This window comes from Oncorhynchus kisutch, linkage group LG13 (genome assembly GCF_002021735.2).
Source record: "Oncorhynchus kisutch isolate 150728-3 linkage group LG13, Okis_V2, whole genome shotgun sequence".
NCBI classification, from domain to species: Eukaryota; Metazoa; Chordata; class Actinopteri; order Salmoniformes; family Salmonidae; genus Oncorhynchus; species Oncorhynchus kisutch.
This window is the reverse complement of record NC_034186.2, coordinates 45246728-45272064: the sequence shown is the minus strand read 5'-3', so window position 1 is coordinate 45272064 and position 25337 is coordinate 45246728. Positions and strand designations below refer to the sequence as shown.

Sequence of the window (25337 nt, the reverse complement as noted above, 5' to 3'; positions counted from 1 at the left end):
ACAGTGTCATCCTCACTCTAACCAACAGATGGCTACTGCCCCACGACCAGCTCTGCTTAACCAAAACATTTGGCATATTTTCCTCTGCAGCGAGAGAGGATCTCGAACAACGGTTATTTTGACTCGGAAGGCCTCGAGGAGGGATTGTTGCACGCAAGGCTTGGTTCACTCAACAGAAGAACTGCTGAGTGCATGGCTGTCATGGTAGGATATAGGGCCTACTGCTTTAAAACCCTGGTAGAACCGTCATGCACCAAAAGACATGAATGGCCTTGGGTTGAGATAATAAATAGGCTGCATTCTGAAAGCATCCGTCATGCCTCTTAACCCAGGCAGAAGCCAGATGGGCCAGCTAGGCCTGACATTTGGTCTCTCCATCACAGTAGTCCTATAAACTTAAGCTTTGTTATGCCTCTGTATGAATCCCCTTTTCATTGTCCAGCATCACTGTCCCATGTGTTCTTTGTCATTGTCCAATGCTGCCTGGTCCTCTTGGATGCCAGCCACAGAGAACTGGTAGAAGTAGCCCATACAGAAACCCAGGCTACGCTGTGTATAGACTTAAGCTAGTTGTAGTGTCTTAGACCAGATTGTGGCCCACTGATTAGGAGGATATCAGATCTCTCAAGTTGAGTTAACAAGAAGCCTTTATCCTGTGTTCTTAGAAATTCAAGATAACAGCAAACTGTAGTTTTACCCCGGAGGAAAAAAAAGCATTGAACGTCACAATATATTTTGTTCTCTGTTGTTGTGTGTTTGCCCTAAAAAATTGAGGCACCGTAAACCCACCACACAATCGATCAGCATTGTTCTAAAAATCGATGTCAGTCTATTTCTCTGGTGATTCACTGCTTCCCATCTTGTCACCTCACCGCAGCAACTTTATGGAGCCTCTAGTAAATAGTGGCAGAATTTGGTATTTTTCACATGAAGCCTACGAGTGGATCAATAGCCAGTCCAGTGGAGCTGAATGAGTAGCAAAGGAGTGAGCGACGCTCCTTCACGCGTTTTGGGCTGGGAGTGCATCGGCAACGAGGATTTAGAGCCTGCCCTGTTCGAGTCCACGGCCCTGTCTCGTCACGTGCAGCCACTCACAGCCTTGGAATTGGCAGCTCCTCATCAAGTTGATCCAAGCGGGCTAGTTCGTCATAGCCAAGCTCAGTGAGTCAAAGCGTCAGTGTTTTATTTCCCCCCTCTCGTCTCATCCACAGAGTGAACTCTAAAACTAAATGTATGTCCAAACTGTTCGCTAAATAAACACACTAAACTCCAAGTACTTGCGTCCCAGTCCTGCGGTTTAAAAGGCACCAAAACAAATAAACCCGAGGCTTGTGACTGACGTAGTCCGTCTTGTTCCTCAGCGTTGCAGTTTGGCCAGATGAACTGACTGTCGGTCTCAAATGGCACCTTATTCCCTACGTAGTGCACTACCTTTGACCAGAGGGTGCTGTTTGGGGAGGCAGATTGCGAGAGCAATTCGTGTTCATGCCTTGATTGTGTACTAGTCAGCATGGTGTTTGTTGATTTTCTTTTTTGTCCTTGCAGTCGAGAGCCACTTGGCATCCAACGTCCACAAGAGCCGTCTGGTGCAGCAGGACGTAGCGTTGGCCAAGCAGCTGCAGGAGGAGGAGGACCGGAGGGCCCAGGCCAAGGCCAAGAGACAACACCGGGACATGTGAGTGACACAGATACTATTATAAACCGGGTAGTTTGGGTCTTGGATGTAGATTGGCTGAAAGCTGTGGTATATCAGACATTATAAACTGGGTGGTTCCAGCCCTGAATGCTGATTTGGCTGACAGCCATGGTATACCATGCATTCGGAAAGTATTCAGACCCCTTGACATTTTTCCACATTTTGTTACGTTACAGCCTTATTCTAAAATTGATTACAATTTTTACCATCAGTCTACACACACTATCCCATAATGACAAAGCAAAAAGTTTCTGATGTAAATGTATATAATGAAATGAAGAAAAAAAAATCATTTACATAAGTATTCAGACCCTGTACTCAGTACTTTGTTGAAGCACCTTTGACAGCAATTACAGCGTCGAGTCTTCTTGGGTATGACGCTTGGCACACTTGTATTTGGGGTGTTTCTCCCATTCATCTCTGCAGATCCTCTTAAGCTCTCAGGTTGGATGGGGAGCGTCGCTGCACAGCTATTTTCAGGTCTCTCTAGAGATGTTCGATCGGGTTTGTCCGGGCTCTGGCTGGGCCACTCAAGGACATTCTGGGACTTGTCCCGAAGCCACTCCTGCATTTTCTTGGCTGTGTGCTTAGGGTCATTGTCCTGTTGGAAGGTGAACCAGTTTTTCGTCAAAGAGCTTGCTGTACTTTACATCTTTCCTTCAATCCTGACTAGTCTTCCAGTCCCTGCTGCTGAAAAACATCCCCACAGCATGATGCTGCCACCACCATGCTTCACTGTAGGGATGGTGCCATGTTCCTTCCAGAAATAGTTCTATCTTGGTTTCATCAGACCAGAGAATCTTGTTTCTCATGGTCAGAGTCCTTTAGGTTCTTTTTGGCAAACTCCAAGTTGGATGTCATGCCTTTTCCTGAGGAGTGGCTTCTGTCTGGCTACTCCACCATAAAGGCATTTAATTTTTTTTTTTTTACCTTTATTTAACTAGGCAAGTCAGTTAAGAACAAATTCTTATTTTCAATGACGGCCTAGGAACAGTGGGTTAACTGCCTATTCAGGGTCAGAACGACAGATTTGTACCTTGTCAGCTCGGGGATTTGAACTTGCAACCTTCCGGTTACTAGTCCAACGCTCTAACCACTAGGCTACCTTGCATGATTGGTGGAGTGCTGCAGAGATGGATGTCCTGAGGTCTACTGAAAGTGCCTTCAACCTCACGGCTTGAATTTTTCCCACACATGCACTGTCAACTGTGGAACCTTTTATATAGACAGGTGTGTGCCTTTCCAAATCATGTCCAATCAATTGAATTTACCGCAGCTGGACTCCAATCAAGTTCTTGAAACGTCTCAACGATCGTCAATGGCAACAGGATGCACCTGAGCTCAATTTCGAGTCTCATAGCAAAGGCTCTGAGTAATTGTTTAAATAAGGTATGTTTTTTATTTTTAATACATTTCCCCAAAATTTATAAAAATGTGTTTTTGCTTTGTCATTATGCGGTATTGTGTGTAGACTCATGTTTTGCTTTAATCCATTTTAGAAATGGGCTGTAACGTCACAAAATGTGGAAAAGGCGAAGGGGTCTGAATACTTTCCTAATGCACTGTATATCAGACCGTATACCAACGGTGTGACCAAACATTTATTTTTACCACTAATTACATTGTTAACCAGTTTATATAGCAATCAAGCACCTCTGCGTTGTTCCTGAGAACAGCCCTTAGCTGTGGTACATTGGCCATATACCACACCTCATGCTTTACTGCTTAAATATGCCACACCCCCTCGGGCCTTATTGCTTAATTATATATCATTCAGACCACGGACTCTACTACGACCATAACACGGCAGCAGACATTTGGGTGTCAAATGTAGGAAAACGCACTCGCATCCACACAAACTACTGCTATCTTAACCTAGCTGAAGGTTCTAGAGACACTCCTAGAGAACCATGATCTAACCCACACATTAACCCTGAAGTCCTAGACGCCATCGGTACGTATGAGTCGCACACATACCGTATTATACAGACCGTTTACATGATGCTAAACACCCTGCCACAGCCACATTTTATTGTGTCAGATGTGGAAGAAAGTGCTCCACTTTCCTTTTCTTTTTTTTGTTGCCAAATATGCTGGCTCATGCCGCAGTGAAAGTTGTGCTCCGAAGTGAGTCTTCCTCACACGCTCACTAGCAGCAGGGCAGCGCCCCCCAAGAGAGAGGCCAGATGCTCTGCCGCACATACAGCCCGGCTAATGCTGCTTGGCATGCTGGGAGCTCCTGCTGCCATCTCTGCCTTTGCCCAGTGTGTGTGTGTGTGTGTCTGTCCCTCGCTCTCTCTCGCCCCACCCCCCACTTTTTTTTGTAGGCTGTTTTGTAGTGATGTGGGATAAAAATCGATAGTTACATAACATTATTTTTATACGCAATATGTTTTGCGCTAGTTGGCTGTACCTGCACCAAAACTAGTATTTTTTTTTCAGTTCATCAGCCCTTTTTCTACAACAAATCAAATCAAAACGAGTTCTTATGGCTCTCTCTTGTCCCTCTGCAGCAAACACGTGGTGAGCAACATGTTTGGACCGTCGAATCGCAGTAAAATCACAGTAGCGAATCATAATGCATATAGAATCTCGATCCATATCATATCGGCATCTTAAGTATCGCAATAATATCGTATCGTGAAGTCCCTGGCAATTCTCAGGCCTATTGTCTCGCTCGCTCTCTTTACCCCATGCCTCGCTTAGCTCCTTTAGCCACACGGCTAGCTGTGGGTGTGTGAGGGGATGACCTCTCAACGTCACTGCTGGCTTCGAGAGGGTGATCTGGGGAGAGCACGCCACAGGTGCTGGTAATACCATTTTTTGGGGGGGGCCCGCAGCCCGGCTGCCACCTCGGCAGTGTAATTAATAGCATCTATTTCCAATATGTGCATTTCAAGCAGGGTACCTGAAATTGAAATAGGAGCCATTTCTGAAGTTCAAATGGAAGTCTTAATTTTGGTAATGCACGTATACTGTTATTGGTAGTCTCCACTGTTTTCAAAGGGAGCAGGCATTATAAAACAGAAAAGAAAATAGCCTACATATTTGCATACTGGCATATTCTCCCGAATAATCAGTCAGCTCGGGTGTGAGTCTCACAGATGCTGTGCTTCCGAATCGGTTCAGTTGACGAACACGCGCAGGTCATTGGAGTGGAGGCTATATGCGTGACAGATCGGTAGCGAAGACGTCCCATCTGCCTAATCTCGGACCCGTCGTCTGCCCTGGTACCCTGAGCCAACACGGCTACAGTTCAACGCGTGAACGATCGCAGCCCGACTGTGTTAGCCTAGCTGTCGCCGCCACATTGTGACAGGTCTCCTCACCGCTTTACAACACGGGATAAATCTGTCTTTCGTAATCCTGAAACGTAGAGACGCTATCGAGTTCGCGCTTGATTAGTCAATCAAATCGATTGTGTTTTATAAAGGCTGTTTTTTTTTTGTTTTTTTTACATCCGCAAATGTCAGTGCTTCTACAGAAACCCGGCCTAAAACCCCAGACAGCGAGCAATGCAGATATAGAAGCACTAGCGTCCTTGTTGTGTTCTGTGAAATCTCTTATTGCTACTAGTGTTATGGAGTGGGGTAGTGTGGACAAGATACAAATAGCCCTACTATCCATACAAGAACTTTAGGCAGGGTACAGGTTTTGGGGTAGTTGACTGTTCTGTATTTGCTTCTAATGTTTTCTCTTTTCTCTCCGACACACACACACCTAGAGAGCGCAGCGACAATGAGATTGCCCAGGAGATACAGGAGGAATTGGTTCGACAGGCGGAGCAGCAGCGCAAGCAGGAGGAGAAGGATGCGGTAAGTGACACTACACCCACACCCAATCAACAGCTCTGGGGTGAAGTGTCCCTAGGTACAGATCTAGGATCAGCTTCCCCCTTTCCCCAATCCTAACCATTAACAGTTAGTGGGGGAAATGCTAAACCGACCCAAGATCAGAGTCTAGGGGAAGCGTCAACCTGCACCCAATCAACATGGGTGCACCTCCTCCACCCTACCCCTACTGTAGTATCGACGGGTCACCACAGGCGGGTCACCGGATTGGCCTATTCAAATCCACTGCTGGTGTTACACCCTGTACTTGTTTATTACACTTTACTGTTAGTAAAGCATGTCTAGCCTAATGGTGACCTCCTCCTTGGCACCCAAATTGGGTTCAAATACTATTTTGAGTCATTTGAAATACTTCATATGTGCATGATTGTTTTTGAGCTTACCTCCCTCAATGGAACCAATAGAATAGTCCCAAAACGCTAAAAGGTTTCAAATAGGCCTCTATTTGAATCAAGGTCTGACTGGCACTGTGCAGGTACAGGGCCATACTACGGATTCCTCATAGGCTACTTCTTCGAACCTTTTCATTTGTAATCCTCAGTGAAAAGCAGCTCATCTGTGTGAGAAATCCAGGATAAAAATAACAAGCGAGGTGTCAGCAGTTTTGAAGGTGTTTTGTGTGTGTGTGTGTGTGTGTGTGTGTGTTTCCAGGCCATCGCTCGTAAGCTGCAGGAGAAGGAGATGAAGGAGGAGAGGAAGCGACAGAAGCAGCTGGAGGCCAACTTTGAGGAGGAGTACTACGAGGATAAAGGAGGTGGGACGAGCGCCCCCTGTCTGTTTCAGGGATCTAGGATTCTATTCCTCTGTTGTTGGAGGGAGGGATACGTTTGGGGTGAAAGTGGCCGGGATACGGTTGGGGTGAGAGTGGCCGGGGTACGTGCACACACGCAGTCATTCACACATGCGTGTGTGTCAGGGTGGGTCATTATGGCGAGGGGTGGATTGGAAAGGTGTGTGTGTGTGTGTGTGTGTGTGTGTTGGTCAGGGATGGAGATGCACGAGGTGTGTGTGGAGAGCTGCGTGAGTTACTGTAGGGTTGATCTTTCGGACGAGGATTTAGGAGGGCTGTTTCATAGTTGACCTTGAGGGTGCGTACTGCGTAGGTACTAAGGTAGAGAAAAAAAAGGAGTCGTTTGTCATCGCTCGCTTTCTCTCTCTTGCGCACACACACACACACCCACCCAGTGGTTTTGCTCCTTAGTGAGCCGAGACAGTGCTTTGCAGGGCTGCGAGAACAGCTTTGACTTGACTGCAGCAATAAGGCTCCATTTTAAACAGTTAGAAGCTTGCTGTCAGAATAATCAAGAGACTTGAAGGGTCTTTTTGGCAGTTAATGATTGTCATAGTAGGTTCCAGCCTCCTCATCCCCCTGCCTTAAAAACAGTAAGACATTTGTCGTTAATCATTATAATATGTCTCATTGGGAAGTGTTGGTGGGTATTTTACCTTATTCACTGAGGCCTTAGTGGTGGAAGCTCTTTCAGGCCTCATAGCTAGAGGCACAGGTGTGTGTGTGTGTGTAGGGGGTATTTTTTATTGGTTTCTTTAATGTTCTTCAACACCCTGTAAAACCCACCTTCCTCCGCAGCTGGCGCGCGCGCACACACACAGTGGGGTCTGGTAGGCTGAGGTTTTCCTGCAGGCCCAGCCCCACCTAGCTACTTTTATTTAGACAGAAGACAAGGAGGAATATTTCCCCAGGACTGCTCTCCATTTCACCTAACGATTGGATTAAATCTTCTCTTCAAAGTGATTTATTTTTATTTTTGTATTTTTAAAGGGACAGAGAGAGTATAGTCAGGGATTTCGTTCTAATCTACACAAAGCTACGGCTGTGGTTACAGTATGTAGGTTAGGTGTGGACGATACACACACACACACACACACACAGGTTTTCCCTCCGTCTCTGTGTTGACATGAACAGGGTCTTTCCACACGGATCTCTACTTTCCTGTATCCACAAACCGTCTCAGAGTTGTTAGGTGTGGATGATACACACACACACACACACACACACACACACACACACACACACAGGTTTTCCCTCCGTCTCTGTGTTGACATGAACAGGGTCTTTCCACACGGATCTCTACTTTCCTGTATCCACAAACCGTCTGAGTTGTCGTGCTGATCTTTTTTTCCGATTTAGATTACACGGACAGGAGGGAGACCTGATCCTAGATCAGCACTCCTGCTCTGAGATGCTTTGTGAGTATGGGCCAAGAACTAAAGCCTCATATGCAGTACTACCCTGTGTGTGTACATGCTGTCTGGCTGAGCATTTTAAATCTCAAATATCCATACATACACACACACTCTGCCATGTCTTATCTCTGGCAGGTCGTGTGATTGGCTGCCCCTCTCAGGAAGTGAGGAAAGGAGGGGGCGCTGCCATGTTTGTCTTAATCCTCCAAATCGGGAGAGAAACGGTTGGTTTAACGCTCAGCCTCTTCTACGCAGATAAGCCATTGGAAAGAGAGGAGAGGAGAGAAGTGGGAAGGGAGGGAGAGGAGACCGAGGAAGGAAGGAAGACGAGATATCCAGGCTTTGCCTCCGTTTTTTTTTAATTAAGCCACAGAAATAGGCTAGAGAGAATCATTTCCAAAATGTTGCGTTTTAGAGCATGACAACTGCTCACTTTTTTCTGGATACTCGGTACCGACTTAGTTGGCTAATACATCTTCGGCAGATGACGGTGACCACAAAGTAGGCTCGATCCTCAAGCCACCATTGGAGAGCAGCCCAGGCTGAGGGCGGAACTTTTTTTTTTTTCCAACAATGACTTCACTTCAGTGTTGTGTTTTAACGTAGGTTTGTACATTCCCTCGCCTCGCTCTCGTTTCAAAAGTTAAACATAAACAGTCGTTTCAGTTGACGAGACTAGCTTCAGCAACAGCTGCAGGATGGCCGACATTCCATTCAGCTGACAGGCTTTTTTTGGCCGGCGACCCCCACTATATAAAAAAGTGATGTAATCAAAGGCCATTGTTTACTTTTTTTGGGGGGGGGGGGCTATGACTGTATTACAAATCGGTCTGACTACTTTTGACAGTATTTCAATCTGAAGGAAGTATGGTTTGAAGTGACTGAAAGGCATCAGAAAGGGAAGTTCCCGAAGGTCATCAGGCAATCATTTTGTGTGATATTCCGTGTAGAAAAGAACAGCGTCGTTGATTGTTCTTTTCCCTCCTGTCTGATATCCGTGCCTGGTCTTGTCCGTGCTGCCCTGCGCGGCTTGAGGGGAAACTGTCTTATCTTTCAGTGATGGGGCCATAATATTTTGTCGCTTAAAATGTTCAGAAGATAGCCACGTGTAGGAAGAAAACAGAAACCGATCTGCTTGTTACAACCTACAAGCATGAATTGTATTTATATATTTTTTTCAAATCAGATGACCTCCCCCCACCCAATAATTGTCCGATTTTATTATTTTTATAGCTTTAAAAAAGCTGTTCAATTTCAAGTGCCTCCGACCACAGCTCAATACGAAGCTATTGATTTTTGCATCTCTCCGGTACGACGCACTCCAAGAGGTTTGTCTGTCAAATGCCATGTATTACTATGTCCATATTGTTCCATTGCTTTCTCGTGGATGTCACTCACCGATTGTCATAACATGAAATATCCTGCATGTCATCCCTTCTCTCTGCCTGAGGTGCTTGGAGCAGTAGCTTGGTTTTTACCTTGGCTATAGATGTACGGGGATCGGCTAATTAGCCCTCCGTGTTGGCTTCAAACTTCCCATGATAATAACATCCCACTCTGCATTCTAACTCTGATCCGATTGTCTGGGAATAATTGGAGCCAAAATGGCACCCGTTTAATTAGTACGAAATATCCATGGCTCAACATTTTAAACATGGTCCCTCACGGTCCTTACATGAAGGTGCTGTGACTTAACTAACCCTGTGTGTTCACTAACCAACCCAGTGTTTGCTCACATCTGCCATTGTCTTGTCCCACCCATGTCTTCCTTCCACATCGACCCCTCCCCCCTCATCCCCCTCGGCCCAGCCATCCGAGCCCCTCTGGACCTGGATGACAAACCCAGGCGACCTGGTTCAAACTCCCACTCCCCCGAGTCGCATCCCCTTACCCCGGGCTCACGACGCGACCTCTCCCCCGAGTACGTTTCTTTTGAGCCTAGCAGGACCAGATACCCCCCATACGACTCTGTGGAGCCTAGCACCAGTGGACGTTCCAGGTCCCCCGAGCACCATTTAGAGAGTAGAGGAGGGGGTAGTAGAGTCAAGCATGGAGACCCATACCCCGAGGACCACCTCTCCAATAGCAGGGGGAAACATGGGGGCAGTTACCCAGACTACCACCACCCCACCGAGGGTAGAAGTAAAGGGAAGGGGGACCAGAGGGGCCGAGACCCCCAGGGGTCCCAGTCCACCTTCTATCCAGACAGCCGTGAGCCCAGGAGACACAGAGAGGAGAGAGGGGATGAGGGAGAGCGGGTGGTGAGGAGGAAGGAGAGGCCCAGCCGGCCGCCCCCGCAGTCCCACAACCCTGTGGAGAGAGACGAGGCTTGGGAGAGAAAAAGAGAGTGTGAGAAAGACCGGCAAAGAGAACCCAGGAGAGACGAGGAGAGGAAGAGAGACGCACCAAGACACGAGGAGAGATCGCGAGGCGGACAGAGACATGGGCTGCGATCGCAAGACCAAGAGCATGGCCGAGACAAACACAGACGCCGAGAGAGAACCAAGAGCAGGGAGCGAGGTCTTGATGAAGACTATTACGAGCCCATACCCAGCAGCCGGGCCTGGACTGTTGGTGGAGTGGAGGGCCCTGGGGATGAGGGGGGGCCCATGGCCAGGCTCCACTCTGGCCCCAGTGAGCTGTGTGAGGAGGAGGAGGCCAGAAGGAGCCCCCGCCCCGGCGTGATGAGGGGGGAGAGGAGAGGTCACAGGGACCCTGGGGAGGGGCCCAGCATAGGCACGGAGCGCTCCTACACGCACCCCGCTCCCAGGGAGCCAGGTACGGCGCAGCGCCGGGCCCATGGTCAACCGTGTGTGGTGTGTGCATGTGCAGCCTTGATTGGCCCATTGCTGGGAGCTGCTGGTGGTGGTTTTGGCTCCCTAACACAATAATTACTAATCATACCCTTATCTTCCTCTTCATCGTCATCTTCTTCCTCTTCTTGGTGTGGTGGGTTTCTCTCCTTCCCGTATCTGATTTATCGTTATGGTGACGATTCCACTGTAGTTCACAATACAATTCCCAGGGTGGGAAACAGGCCTCTGTGGTGAATCGGCTGCTGGGGTTGATGGCGGGGGGGGGGGTCATGATTTGAGCTCAGTGGATCCCGTTCCATCGGGAAACGCAACATGACAGATGGTCCAGATAGAAATGTACTGTGTAGAACAGATATGATTCCATTATTTGTCAGCTTGTATACATTACATTTCTGTCTTGAACCTTCTAATTCTAGTCCTCACAGGCTTCCGTCGGTGTGCAGTGTTCATAGCCCTACTCTCCACAACTGATCGAGTACTGGCATTGATTTGCCATCGATTTGTTCAAACACCTATCTTCTGTCTCGGACCATAAATTTAAAAAATGCCAGTGACTTAATCTAGTAGACACTGCACTGCAAGCCCTGGAGGAATCAGAGTTGGGGATACTGTGGTTTGTATCATTGACTCGACATACAGCTGTATTAACTCGTATGTGGCGCCCCCTGCAGGTCGTATCGTGCAAGGGGGACCAGGGGGTCGCGGCGCAGTGGTGGTAGGAGGGGAGTACGGGATGGGCGAGGCCACCCAGGGCATCGCCCAGCTGGACCTGAGGGAGCAGGAGATCCTGGACATGGAGGTGGCCCGGAAACTACAGGAGGAAGAGGTCAAGGTGAGAGGACTGGTCAGCGAGTGAATGACGACCCCCCCCCCCCCCCCCTACATTATTATTTTTTAAACATTTATTTTCAAGATCTTTCCATGTCACAACCGTGTACTGTAATACTCCCTCTCACCATTCAGTTGGCCTCTGTCTTAGCCCCCTATTTTAGATGCATTTAGTTACAGCAGCATCATAGATACATGTATAGTTGTCATTTGTGCTGTGTTTTTGGGGGTTCATTGTCAATTTAACTTTAACAACAGAATCTATGCATTGGCGATATCCTGACCAGTGTGAACAGCGGAGTCTACATTCAGTACATCTCAGCTTTGTATTGTGCCGTGTAGCTTCATGTCTCAAGTCTTTGAGGGGGGGGGGATGTGACTCAAACTTGGCTTCTAATTGTTGTTGTTTTTTCGGGTTCCAGGCGAGCAAGATGGACAAGCGCGCAGCCCAAGTGGCTCAGGATGAGGTAAGGATGTGGCCCCTTCTCTCGGTCTGGAAACTTCTGTTTTTTACAGACTGACGTGTCACTGCAAATCTCTCTCTCGCTCTCTTTCTCTTGGCTGTCTCTCTCTCTCTGTCTTGCCCGGTCTCTCACGGTCACTGAAGTCTCGACTTTCACCCCATCAATAAAGCCAGCTATTGAGTGTGACAGTGGTTTGCCTTTGTTAAATAAATGATAACCCTGGTCCCATTTATTCTCTTTGGTTGGTTTTAACCTGGGGTTAATCACATTTCACCACATCATGGGTAATAGCTCCTATTAGTGTATACTGCCAGATAACATATGAAGCAGCACTACTGTATGTGCCTGAAAAGTTAAATCTGGGATTGGAAAAACAACGGTGGGTACCAAGCCACTTGTTTAGGTAAACTGCTGGGGGATGGGGCTGGAGAAGTGTCACCGCGCTCTTAATTCATTGGGACAAGGAGTGCGTCTGTCTTGTACTAGAGCTGTGTAGTGAACCAGGTTGTATTGGCGCCGTCAGGAGATAGCCCGGCTGCTGATGGAGCAGGAGAAGAAGGAGTACAAGAAGTCCAGGGAGAAGGAGAAGCAGGGGATGAGGCCGGAAGAGAGGGGGATGAGGCTGGAAGAGAGGAGGCGGCCAGAGGGAGGAGACTTCAAGGTGACTGGTCTTCTTCGCATCGTTTTTCTGGACGAGACGACTTTATGATCAGTAACACTGACTTTAGCACTACATGTACAGTATTTTGATAGTCATCAAGATGGTATGTGTTCAATACTGTAATGTATGGATGCATGTATTTTAACTTGTGCCGATTATGATCTGGTTTTGACATAGGAGTTCTGTAGTAAGAGAGCCACGGTGTATTGGCACAGTTTAGGGTGCCTGTTTTTTTTGTCAACTTGTTGATAATGGATTCCAGACCACAGATAGTGTTTTCCTGTCTATCTGTATGTGTGTTCCAGCCCAACTCAGAGGAGGTAGTGCGTCCCAGGTCCCGAGAGGAGGAGTATCAGAGGCACAGGAACCACCAAAAGCCTGCCAGGTATTTGTCTCACTCTATTAGCTGCAACAATGTAGAACACCTTATTACAACGTTGTAGCACCGATTTACAGAGGGACAAAAAAGTATTTAGTCAGCCACCAATTGTGCAAGTTCTCCCACTTAAAAAGATGAGGCCTGTAATTTTCATCATAGGTACACTTCAACTATGACAGACAAAATGAGAGAAAAAAATCCAGAAAATCACATTGTAGGATTTTTTATGAATTTATTTGAAAATTATGGTGGAAAATAAGCATTTGGTCAATAACAAAAGTTTCTCAATACTTGTCATTGCCAACAAAGGGTATATAACAGAGGTCAAACGTTTTCTGTAAGTCTTCAAGGTTTTCACACACTGTTGCTGGTATTTTGGCCCATTCCTCCATGCAGATCTCCTCTAGAGCAGTGATGTTTTGGGGCTGTTGCTGGGCAACACGGACTTTCAACTCCCTCCAAAGATTTTCTATGGGGTTGAGATCTGGAGACTGGCTAGGCCACTCCAGAACCTTGAAATGCTTCTTACGAAGCCACTCCTTCGTTGCCCAGGCGGTGTGTTTGGGATCATTGTCATGCTGAAAGACCCAGCCACATTTCATCTTCAATGCCCTTGCTGATGGAAGGAGGTTTTCACTCAAAATCTCACGATACATGGCCCCATTCATTCTTTCCTTTACACGGATCAGTCGTCCTGGTCCCTTTGCAGAAAAACAGCCCCAAAGCATGATGTTTCCACCCCCATGCTTCACAGTAGGTATGGTGTTCTTTGGATGCAACTCAGCATTCTTTGTCCTCCGAACACGACGAGTTGAGTTTTTACCAAAAAGTTATATTTTGGTTTCATCTGACCATATGACATTCTCCCAATCTTCTTCTGGATCATCTAAATGCTCTCTTGCAAACTTCAGACGGGCCTGGACATGTACTGGCTTAAGCAGAGGGACACGTCTGGCACGGCAGGATTTGAGTCCCTGGCGGCGTAGTGTGTTACTGATGGTAGGCTTTGTTACTTTGGTCCCAGCTCTCTGCAGGTCATTCACTAGGTCCCCCCGTGTGGTTCTGGGATTTTTGCTCACCATTCTCGTGATAATTTTGACCCCACGGGGTGAGATCTTGCTTGGAGCCCCAGATCAAGGGAGATTATCAGTGGTCTTGTATGTCTTCCATTTCCTAATAATTGCTCCCACAGTTGATTTCTTCAAACCAAGCTGCTTACCTATTGCAGATTCAGTCTTCCCAGCCTGGTGCAGGTCTACAATTTTGTTTCTGGTGTCCTTTGACAGCTCTTTGGTTTTGGCCATAGTGGAGTTTGGAGTGTGACTGTTTGAGGTTGTGGACAGGTGTCTTTTATACTGATAACAAGTTCAAACAGGTGCCATTAATATAGGTAACTCGGGGAGGACAGAGGAGCCTCAAAGAAGAAGTTACAGGTCTGTGAGAGCCAGACATCTTGCTTGTAGGTGACCAAATACTTATTTTCCACCATCATTTGCAAATAAATTCATAAAAAATCCTACAATGTGATTTTCTGGATTATTTTTCTCATTTTGTCTGTCATAGTTGAAGTGTACCTATGATGAAAATTACAGGCCTCATCTTTTTAAGTGGGAGAACTTGCACAATTGGTGGCTGACTAAATACTTTTTTGCCCCACTGTACCTAGATAGAGTTCAAGTCAAAAGTTTGGATACCTACACATTCAAGGGTTTTTATTTTGACTATTTTCTGCATTGTAGAATAATAGTGAAGATGTCAAAACTATGGAATCATGTAGATTTTAGATTCTTCAAAGTAGCCACCCTTTACTTTGACAGCTTTGCACACTTTCATTCTATCAACCAGCTAATGAGGAATACTTTTCCAACCGTCTTGAAGGAGTTCCCACATATGCTGAGCACTTGTTGGCTACTTTTCCTAGACTCTGCGGTCCTACTCCTCTCAAACCATCTCAATTGGGTTGAGGTCAGGTGATTGTGGAGGCCAGGTCATCTGATTCAGCACTCCATCACTCTCCTTGGTCAAATAGCCCTTACAAAACCTGGATGTTTGTTTTTTGTCTTTGTCCTGTTGAAAAACAAATGATAGTCCCACTAAGCGCAGACTCATCAGACCAAAGGACAGATTTCCACCGGTCTAATATCCATTGCTCGTTTCTTCTTCTTATTGGTTTCCTTTAGTAGTGGTTTCTTTGCAGCAATTTGACCATGAAGGCCTGTTTCACGCATTCTCCTCTGAACAATTGATGTTCAGATATCTGTTACTTGATCTCTGTGAAGCATTTATTTGGGCTGCAATTTCTGAGGCTGGTTACTCTGATGAACTTGTCCTTATTTTCTGGGTCTTCCTTTCCTGTGGCGGTCCTCATGAGAGCCGGTTTCATCATAGAGCTTGGTGGTTTTTACGACTGCACTTTAATAAAATGTACGGTTTTGGAATTTTACATATTGACTGACCTTCGTGTCTTAAAGTAATGATGGACTGTCATTTCTCTTTGCTTATTTGAGCTGTTCTTGCTATAATATGGACTTAGCCTTATTTGGTAAAAGACCATCTTCTGTATACTACACCTACCATGTCACAACACAACTGATTGGCTCAAACGCATTAATTCCACAAATTGACTTAACAAGGCGCACCTGTTAATTGAAATGCATTCCAGGTGACTACCACATGAAGCTGGTTGAGAGAATGCCAAGTGTGTGCAAAGCTGTCAAGGCAAAAGGTGGCTACTTTGAAGAATCCCACATAAAATATTTAGATTTGTTTAACACTTTTTTTTTGTTGCTTATTTCATGATTCCATATGTGTTATTTCTTAGTTTTGATGTCTTCACTATTACTCTACAATGTAGAAAATAGTCAAAAATAAAGAAAAACCCTTGCATGAGTAGGTGTGTCCAAACTGACTGGTATCATGTGTGTGTATATATATGCAGTATTAAAGCTGATCTACCCCCCCCCCCCCCCCTATACCATTGCAACACTTATTATTACAAAATTAAATACACCCCTTGTTACATTAGAAACTCTTTTTACACCAATATAATGCCCTTACAACATGATTTGTTCTTTCTCTCTCGTCTCTCAGACCTCCTCAACCTCTTCCACATGACTATGAGAATGTGGAGACCAGCTACAGCTACTCAGAGAGCCACTACTCTTCCCGCACTCCAGCCAGACCTGAGGCTGCTTTCAAAGGTCAGTCCAGGTACCGGAGGCCCCCCCCGGCTGTGTTTAAGTTACATTACCCGACTAGATCAGCGTGTACATTGAGTGCAACGTTAGACTGGTTCAGTAGGACTCACATTGTCACTTGGATAGTTTTAGTGCAGATTTAACCCTCTTTCCAATGGAGCTAACTATCCAGCATACCACGTTGTTGACATGCGCTGAACAAATGAGTTAATATCCTCAGAGATCTCCCACTGTTTTGGATTCTCTACCATACACACAGTTGTGGTTGCAATGAAAAGTTTAAGCTTATGTCTGCTGTCTTTTTTATTTTTATGTCTGTCTCTTCCAGGTACCTATTACAGGCAGTGACCCAGGCTCCCTAAGTTATCCATCCGTGACTTTGTTGTTCCTTTTCTTTTTTACTCATCGTTGCTGTATTTGTAAAAACTCCCCATCACTTTATATTGACCAAGAGCCTTGGGACAATGTCACCTAGTCGTTGGAGGTGGGATTCTCCAGCATATCGTTCCCTTTTTTTTCCATTTTGGTTGTCTTCTTTCAATTGGCGCAACAGCCAAGAAGACTCAAAGGAGATGCCTTGGGATATTTATCCTCTTGCTGGCTTTTAACTGTTGAAGATGATGATGGGGGGGGGGGGTGAAGGCGTTTCTGTTTTGCTGTAGTTGTCGTTTGCTGGTGTTTCCGTCCGTCTGTGGATCATGCTCATCATGGTGAATCAATCCTTTGCTGGATATACTGTATAACTGTGCAATCTCCGTCTCTCTATCTATCGCTGTCTATGGGATGTGCCTGTATTTGGAGCCGAAATGGCCTCCCATTGTACGTCTTTGAGCCAAGATGGCCGACGCTTGTTTGAGGAAAAAATGTCGGCGGCGCAGCTTTTTTTGCACTCCCAGGCTCCAGTTCTCCCGTCCTCGTATTGTGCTGCGCATCTAGGATGAACAACGTGACAGGCCCAGTCATATGTGCTGCATATAATACTCCTTTTGAAAATACATATTTTAGCATTTTATTCACAGGGGGGGGGGGGAGAAAAAAGAACCTACTATATCAGGATGCTGGGTCTTTTGGCTTTGTGTTTTTAATGCTTTCCAGTCCAGAAGTGGATGGTGATCGTATGTGGACTTCTGACTTGTTGCTGGCTGTATGCTGTTTCCATATGCGTGTATTTTTCCCTGTCTTTCTAAAAGGGGCATTTCCCTACTTGGAATGAAGACTTGGGAGGTGGAAGTGGGGTTTTATGGGACATACTGCCATGGTTAAGTGTTTTACGTGCATGCTTACTGACTGTGCTCTCTTGTGGGCTGAATTTCTATCCTCTCTGACACTATCGAAACTCTGACACTCCGTGAGTCAACGAGAGCCCAAGCCACTGAACTCCATCCATTTTGTTTTGTGGATGATCAAAATGCTTTTTGTAAATATTGCCCTAATATATTTGGTTGTATGTTCCATCCAGTATTTGATAGTCTCATCTGTTTACATGCTCTCAGCGCTAAGACAAGTTGACCAGTAAGAATTGAATGCATGTATATTGCACCTCTGTGCCAAACATAAGATTGTGGTGGTCTTGGCAGGGCTGTATTCACTTGGAACCAAACAGGACAAAACAAAGAGGGACCTAACTGAATTCGTAGAAATAGAAACTCTGATTTTTGTTGCAAAACATTTTCTGTTGCAAAATCTTGTTTTCTGTACATTCCATAATAAAAATGCATTCTGTCTCACACACACACACACACACACACCACTCCTCTCTGACCGAGAGGGTTGTGTCACATGAGTAAACATTCCCATGCATGAGAGTGTGGAGGGAAGTTTCAGTCATCCACGGAATTAACAGGGAAAGTGAGAACATGATTTCATTCTACTCAAAAGGGACCTATTGACTCAGACAGCTGTGTTGATAGGGTTCACTGCTCCGTGGCCAGTCGAGTCATTTTCTCATCATATTGAATAAAGATCACAATAGCGGGAATAGAGAACACACTTATCAGACGTCCTACTGTAATAGAGATGCATGTATCAAAAGGGGTTACAGGAGACTATAGGGACTTTTGGATATAGTACACCTCCCAAATTGCACCCTATTCCCTATGTAGTGCACTACTTTTGACCAGGACCCATAGTGCTCTGGGGGGGAAATGTGTGCACTATATAGGGAATAGGGTGCCATTTGGGAGACTTGCACATTGTGCCGCAAATGGACATGGCGCTAATAATAGTTTATTTCACAGGTAGAAAGAGTAAATCAGACACTGTTCCCAGTTTGATCGACATTAAAATGTTTAATTATGATCCTGTCGTATTTTAGATTTTTTTCCCCCATTGACCGAGCTTCTTTATCCAAGTCCGATGGCGTTGGCGTGCTTTGTCCGAGTTGGTGGCATCTGCCCCGGAGACTCTTCTATACCCGTCAAGACATTTTGAGACGTGTAAAAAATGTTCTGGATGAGATTTGTGCCATTTTAAGGATTATTGTCAGGGACTTGTCGATTTAACGGGGAATCCCTGCTCTTTAAGTTAATGACAGTGGAGGAGGATCAGTGTAAAAAAAAAAAATCCCAGAACTAAGGGATGTGTATATATCCTTTTGTCTGATAATAGGATCACCTTGTGGACATATTGAATAACAAATTAGAACATGTACACCATCGGAACAGATAGTGGGTGCATATTGGTGATTTGCTGTATACTGCTTTGTGCTATATGCAGTGAGCGCAAAACGAACTGAAATCGAGTCACGTTTGAACCGTTTCGCGATCCAGGGTCTGTATGCGGCCTACAAAATCAAAGACGTGTGTGTTTTGGCGCTTACTGTGAGACTCTTTTGTATCATGAACTGAATAAACGTTTTGCTTTTACCATCTCAAAATGATATTTGCATGTGTTTTATTCATGAAACATATGTCCAATTCTGTGGCGTCACTTGTATCCTAAACTTCAGGCCCGGGTTCGATAACACATTTCTATCGAGACTAAAACATGATGCAAGGCACACAAGTGAATGGTTTATGTATGGCCCCCCCAACTAGCCTAAATATTTTGGAGGTCCATTTGGGTGCTATTACTGTAGCTCCCCTCGAAAAGAATCAATCGAGATTCAAAATCCTAGGAATTGGCTTAGTGTTTATTCAGCAAGTTACGGGTATTGTACGACACGTGACTGGAACATCGTATTGCAGAACGAGTTGACAATCAAAGCACAAGTATTAAATATGTCAGTGTAAAGTCAACCATACACTACACAGTGTAAAGTCAACCATACACTACACTGAGAACATGTTGTGCTGCATTCCATCTTTTCAGTCTCTTGTCAGGGAAAAGGGTTGGTCTGGGTGGGATTCCCCCACTTACCTGTAGAGAGAGAGGACATGTGTACACTTATTGCAGCATTCTGTTGATGCCCTGGTTTTGCCTGCACCACAATGTGGAATGGAGGAAGGCCGTCTCCAACACAGTACTATCCAAGGGCCAATTCCACGTTTTAGCCTACAAGTTAAGACCTCGGTCATGTTCACTAGGCAAACGTTGAAGAAAAGATTCCGTTTGCTCTAAATAACAAGGCTATCTGAACATTCCGCAATGTTGTGCCCCTGCTTAATGCGCCCCTCATAATCCTGTAACACCGACCAGGTTAACAGGAAGTGGCAAATGTTAAAGCCACGTCTTATGTAGGCCTAGTCTAATTGTAATCTCTGTTCACACGTGTGTTTGTTCTAACTAAGCGGTTATAAGACATTTACCAGTAATGACATGCTTGACTCCTGATCAATATTTGCATTACAAGGCAACTGTACCAAATGAGTATCACCAGTTCGTTACAAGTGTAACCTGTTTTCACTGTAGGGCCTGCAACTGCTATGCGTATACGAAGTCTTGTTGGGCACAGAGGTGAAACGGTACTCAAATCATTATGGATTGAAATGACTAAAAAACTAGCAGATTATTTTTCCTTGTTTGAACAGTGAAATTTGCTCACTTTTTTTCCCCCTTCAACGTTCATGATAATGCAGGAGAAAGGTGTACCAAAAAAAAATTAAGGACACCTTCTAATATTGACTTTCACACCCTTCCATTTTTTCTTCTTCAGAACATCCTACATTTTTACGGGGCATGAACTCGACAAGGTGTCAAGCGCTCCACAGGAATGCTGGCCCATGTTGACCTGAAATGCTTCCCACAGTTGTGTCAAGTTGGATGGATGTTCTTTGGGCGGTGGACCATTTTTGATTGACACAGGAAACTGTTTGAGTGCGGGAAAACCCCCAGCAGTGTGGCAGTTCTTGTCACAAACCGGTGCACCTACTACCAAACCCTGTTCAAAGGCACTTAAATCTTTCACCCTCCTGAATGGCACACACAATCTATGTCATGGAAAGAGCAGGTGTCCTTAATCTTTTTCTACAGTATCCTACACTAAATTGTCAGCCAAATAGATTTTTTTTGCTAAATAAAACAACTTTCATTGTCCATCTCCAGATGAACAGCCTAAAATCTGTCAAGTTGTATTTACTCATTTGGTTTTCATTATAATGTTGAGAGGGAGCAACCTTGCGATGAGTTCATGGCAATTGATCAAATATAAAAGTGAGTCATGCTGGGTTGCGGTCATCGGGGAAAGTACATTAACCCATTTAACTCCTTCCTCATTAAACTCACAGGGAAGAGGGTTGAGTGCTGGTTCACCAACATACCAGACATTGGAATTGTCTCAATTGCATACTCTCTCCTCGCCACCTCCTCAAAACCCATTAGAAGAGAAGGTCAGAGGGGAGGGACCTCTGACTCTCTAATCCAATGGGTTTTGAGAAGGACGCGACGCGAGGAGAGAGGACACGAGGAGTACGCAATTGAGATGATCCTGTAGTGATGGTGTGTTTGCATGTTGCAACATCAAGGGGAGAAACAAACCCTTGGCAACCTACTGTGGGAGAATGTCAATTGTGTACTTCTCGCTTCCTCTCTCCTTGGCTCCTCAAAACTCATTGGATGAGGAAGACAGAGATCCGTCTGACCTTCCCCCTCCAATGGGTTTTGGGGAGAGGATGTGTAGAGTATGCAATTGAGATTCTCCCACTGGACTGCACGTTATGTCAAAGTTTTTTTTATTTAAATTTTTATTTGATTGAGCCACGCTACTGCCCCCTGGCTACAACAAGTATGTATGAGTCTTAAAAACACAGTAAAAGACGGTTTCCTAGACAAAGCCGAGTCATGGATTAAAACATTCTCCATTGACAATGCTTTTTAGTCTAGAACTAGGTTTATTCTGTGTCCGGGTAACCGGCTCAATCACACTCAAACTCCTCAGGTTATGTGGACTTTGTCTCCATCCTCCAACTTAAAACCGGAGGCCTTGACACCTGTTGATGGACCTGCTACGCACACTACCAGAAACAATGACTGAAATCTGTTGGCACATCTCAGGCAAGGTTTCTAGCTGTGTGGGCAACATGTAACACTTGGAAAGGACTCTGTGAGAGAAGTAAACTACTGTTGTACATTTATTACAGTCCTAGGTGGATATTTGTATCATTAGTGCACGCACTGTGGTTGCCACTATATTGCAATACAACAATATCATGGTTCTTTGCTGTTATCAAATACATGTAGGCCTACAGTATTAAACGTTCTCTTGACGCAGTAATTCCATGTGGCATGATCAATGCAATGACTATACTAGTTACATATATTAAGGATTTTAGCCTGTTTAATTCATCCAATCTAATGAGGCTGTCTAGGCTCAAACATTTACGACAGTTTGGCGTTTTGAAGGAGCCATTGCTACAGTCATGTGTAGGTTAGTGACATGTTATTCAGGTTAGTGACAGGTTATTCAGATGTTTACCTGTGCCGATTAAACTTTTAGTCACGAGTCAAACACTTGGAATTACTATTAAAACACTAGAAAATTGTCAAGGAACAACACGACGTATGGCAATGAATATAACATGCTTGACAATTCAAGGTGTGCGTGGGCTAACTCACCTGCGGTGGCCTCGGTGTCGTCGAAATGTTCCATTTTAATAATCATGTAAATAATGAAGTCGAGCTGGTCAACTAGAGCAGTCACTCGTTGTATGGCTTGCCTTACCTGAGAATTGAAAGTAAATGCAGCCGTCCCGAACCTAGAACATGCCTTGTCGAGACATGGAAAAGACACACGCCCAGTTGAATCAGCGCAACTTTCGCGCATTCATCATTGGAGAGGACAGCCAACTCAAACAGTCACCCGAGACACTTTTTGTATTGAGTTTTGAAAGTGCAGTAACTGCAGTCGACTGTGGCATTTTTTTGACGCAGTATTTGCAGAATAGCTGCAGTCTACTGCAGTTGCACACCAACATTACTGCAGTAAAAATAAAACTTATTTTGGACGCAGTATTTGCCTCATACTTCACTCAGACTGCAATCTTTTTTTGTTGTTGTAAGGGGATGGCGCTTGTGTTGTTGACGGCGAGACCAACATATAATTTTTACCAAATGAATTTGCCATTCCAAATGCCAAATCCTTTAATTCATGCCGTTTAATGCTTTTTTCTTAATTTAAGTTAATATGCCTTGGGCACATCTTCAGTGGTCAAAGGCAGAGGATGTGTCAGGCAGACAAGCACCTCTGTACCTAATTAAACCAGCCTTTGAGTGTTGACTCAAAATGTGTGAAATTAGTTATTAGTTCTCCCTAATCTCCTATTTCCCCTTAACTTTATGGTTATCAATTAGCATTGACACATATGCATTGTTTACCTTTTTTCTACTATACTACAGTTAAGTGCCATTTTGTCAATGTTTGTCCATTTCTAGCTGAACCTCATGAGTGTAGGCTACGAAGAAAGATTCATGACTTATTTCATTGTAGCATTTCATCTCATGCGGTATGCCATGAAGTGTCAGTGGAAATATTAGATGTCATGCTAAATTGTGAAGTTATTCTTTTTTCAGTTGATAACAGTGAGATAAGAAAGGAGGGAAAGATTATGGAACTTGAGTAACATGTTCCATGTGAGTCCCCTTCCTCTGATTAGGTTGGCTTGAGAGTTCTCTCTGAATCTGAGAGTTTTCTCTGAATCTGTTGTCACATTCCTTTACATTAATCTAAAACTGGTGTGGTTGTGTGGTGCCACACCTTTTGGTTTCTGCATGAGGACAAGATTAAAAACAGCGATGACTTTGACTAATAAACATTTGTCATTGGTGTTATGATTTCCATTTGCAAAAAACAATTTGACAGTCTGTATAATCTCATTTTGGCTATCCCCTCACTAAAAGTTGTGGATCGGAAACCTATTATTCAGGCTCTTGAGTGGCGCAGCGGTTTAAGGCACTGCATCTCAGGGCTAGAGGCTTCACTACAGACCTTGGTTCGATTCCAGGCTGTATCACATCTGACTGTGATTGGGAGTTCCATAGGGCGGTGCACAATTGGCCCAGCATCGTCCGGTTTAGAGTTTGGCCTGGGCAGGCCGTCATTGTAAATAAGAATTGTTCTTAACTGACTTGACTAGTTAAATAAATAAAGCATTTGCCTGTATAGTGATTTAAGCTGCATTGACACCCTGAATGCTGGTATGCGGGTAGAGAGAGATCAAATGCAAACATTCCCATCATTGGGTGTTAGTTAAAAATAGGCAACAGGCTGTTTGGCCCAGGGCACTGTGTGCTGTGCCTGATGCAGGAATGATATCGGACTGGTTTGACAACAGCAGTCCTAGTGTCTGTGCTAAGAGGGAGTCACCTAATAATACATGCCAAGACAGTCTGCATGTGTTCAGTCACATATCTGTTTTAAGGCATAGTTTAAAGTCACTCTACCACAAAGGGACTTTTTGTTGTACTGATCTACTGGCAGTGTTTAATTCATTATGTTTTTACCTGACATAACACTCTTACACCAGGTAGTTAAACTTACTCAGCTAGTCTGTAAGTGCAGATAAGATACTTTCCTGGACTAAAAAGCCTTCTCAATGGAGCTTCTCAATTGAGAGTGCCAAGACGAGCGAGCGTCCAAGACGAGCATATTCGGTCTGGGAAACTGACCCAATGAGTAAAAAGGTAAATAGTGTCACAGATTGTTTTGAAACACTACATTTCTGAAAAAGGTTGGAAATACAAAAAAGGAAATACACAGACAAGGGAACATAAACTTAACATAGACTGATATTCATTTTTACAGATCTTACCTCAACTTGTCACTTATAGTGTCTTAGGTGTGTTACTTCGATAGTCCACTAGATGGCGACCTTAACCCAATAGAATGACAATGGACAGCACTCTCCTCCACAGATGTGTAAATATGCAATAGACCCTCACTAAGCTGGCTTCTCTTATGGATCTGGGAATTCATTTTTTTTTGCAGGACGTAACATGTTTTATGAAATATTTGAATTATTTATGTTTTTTTTGGTTCATGGGCTCCATTTTTCAAAACAACTGGCTGAAATTATCCATCACTTTAAATCACCATTGTTCAGAGAGTCCCAATAATTCAAAATGACCTGCAAAATAATTGACCTAGAAACAATTGTAACCACTTATTGTGTTTTACCTAGTATGACCTTCCCTGACACAGTGAGTAGCCTTGATTTCATTGATTGTAAGGTGACAGCCTCAAACCTGTGATGCGATGACAATATCCAAGTAACATGATAAGAAATTAGAAATTGTTTTAAGTATTGTAGTTATCCTGCTGTTTTTTTAGGATAGGGCGATGCTACCCTAAATAGAATCCCATTCTAGTTCTGTGGTGCAACGTATGGTCTTTGAGTGCTAAAAATAAACGTATTTTTGTTGAAATGCACCCATGTTAATATTGTACGTCATTTTAAACATTATTTTAATTGGTTATGCTTTGCAAATTTACAGGTAGGCTACATACATAAAGTTAACTGCCATATTATATGGTAATTGTCTCAAATCAATAGATGACTCACTTTTTTGTCAATAAAATCAAGTATATGTTTGTGTGTACTGACCCTTTCTCTGGCTGTCATTTTTTTTACCACATATTTGATTATTTATTTAACCAAAAGACCCTTGAGTTTAGAAACCTCTTTTGCGAGGGATACCTGGCAAGAGGTCAGCAGGAAGTATTCAGCATGTAGATAAAGTACAAAATAACATACAGGAACAATACACTAAAAACAACCCTCTCCAGTTTTAAGGTCTTTTGCAGGTCGTTCCAAGACCGAGGAACATTGTAGGATAATTATCTTTTTCCCCATCTCAGGACTGGCCTTA

General features: G+C 44.5%; 1 protein-coding gene across 2 annotated transcripts in view; it reads left to right on the top strand.

Annotated features, from left to right (window-relative positions):
• LOC109902274 (coiled-coil domain-containing protein 50) overlaps positions 1-25071 on the top strand; it is a 38482-nt gene extending 13411 nt beyond the window's left edge. The window contains exons 3-12 of one of the 2 annotated variants that reach the window (XM_020498517.2): positions 1546-1675; positions 5421-5511; positions 6199-6301; positions 9562-10530; positions 11240-11400; positions 11819-11863; positions 12384-12521; positions 12827-12906; positions 15991-16100; positions 16426-25071. In XM_020498517.2, the coding sequence (XP_020354106.1) occupies positions 1546-1675; positions 5421-5511; positions 6199-6301; positions 9562-10530; positions 11240-11400; positions 11819-11863; positions 12384-12521; positions 12827-12906; positions 15991-16100; positions 16426-16445 (1847 nt within the window). In that variant the 3' untranslated portion in view covers positions 16446-25071. The remainder of the gene's footprint in view (positions 1-1545; positions 1676-5420; positions 5512-6198; positions 6302-9561; positions 10531-11239; positions 11401-11818; positions 11864-12383; positions 12522-12826; positions 12907-15990; positions 16101-16425) is intronic. The other variant, XM_031786380.1, reaches the window with a different exon arrangement.
• Positions 25072-25337: the final 266 nt, after the last annotated feature.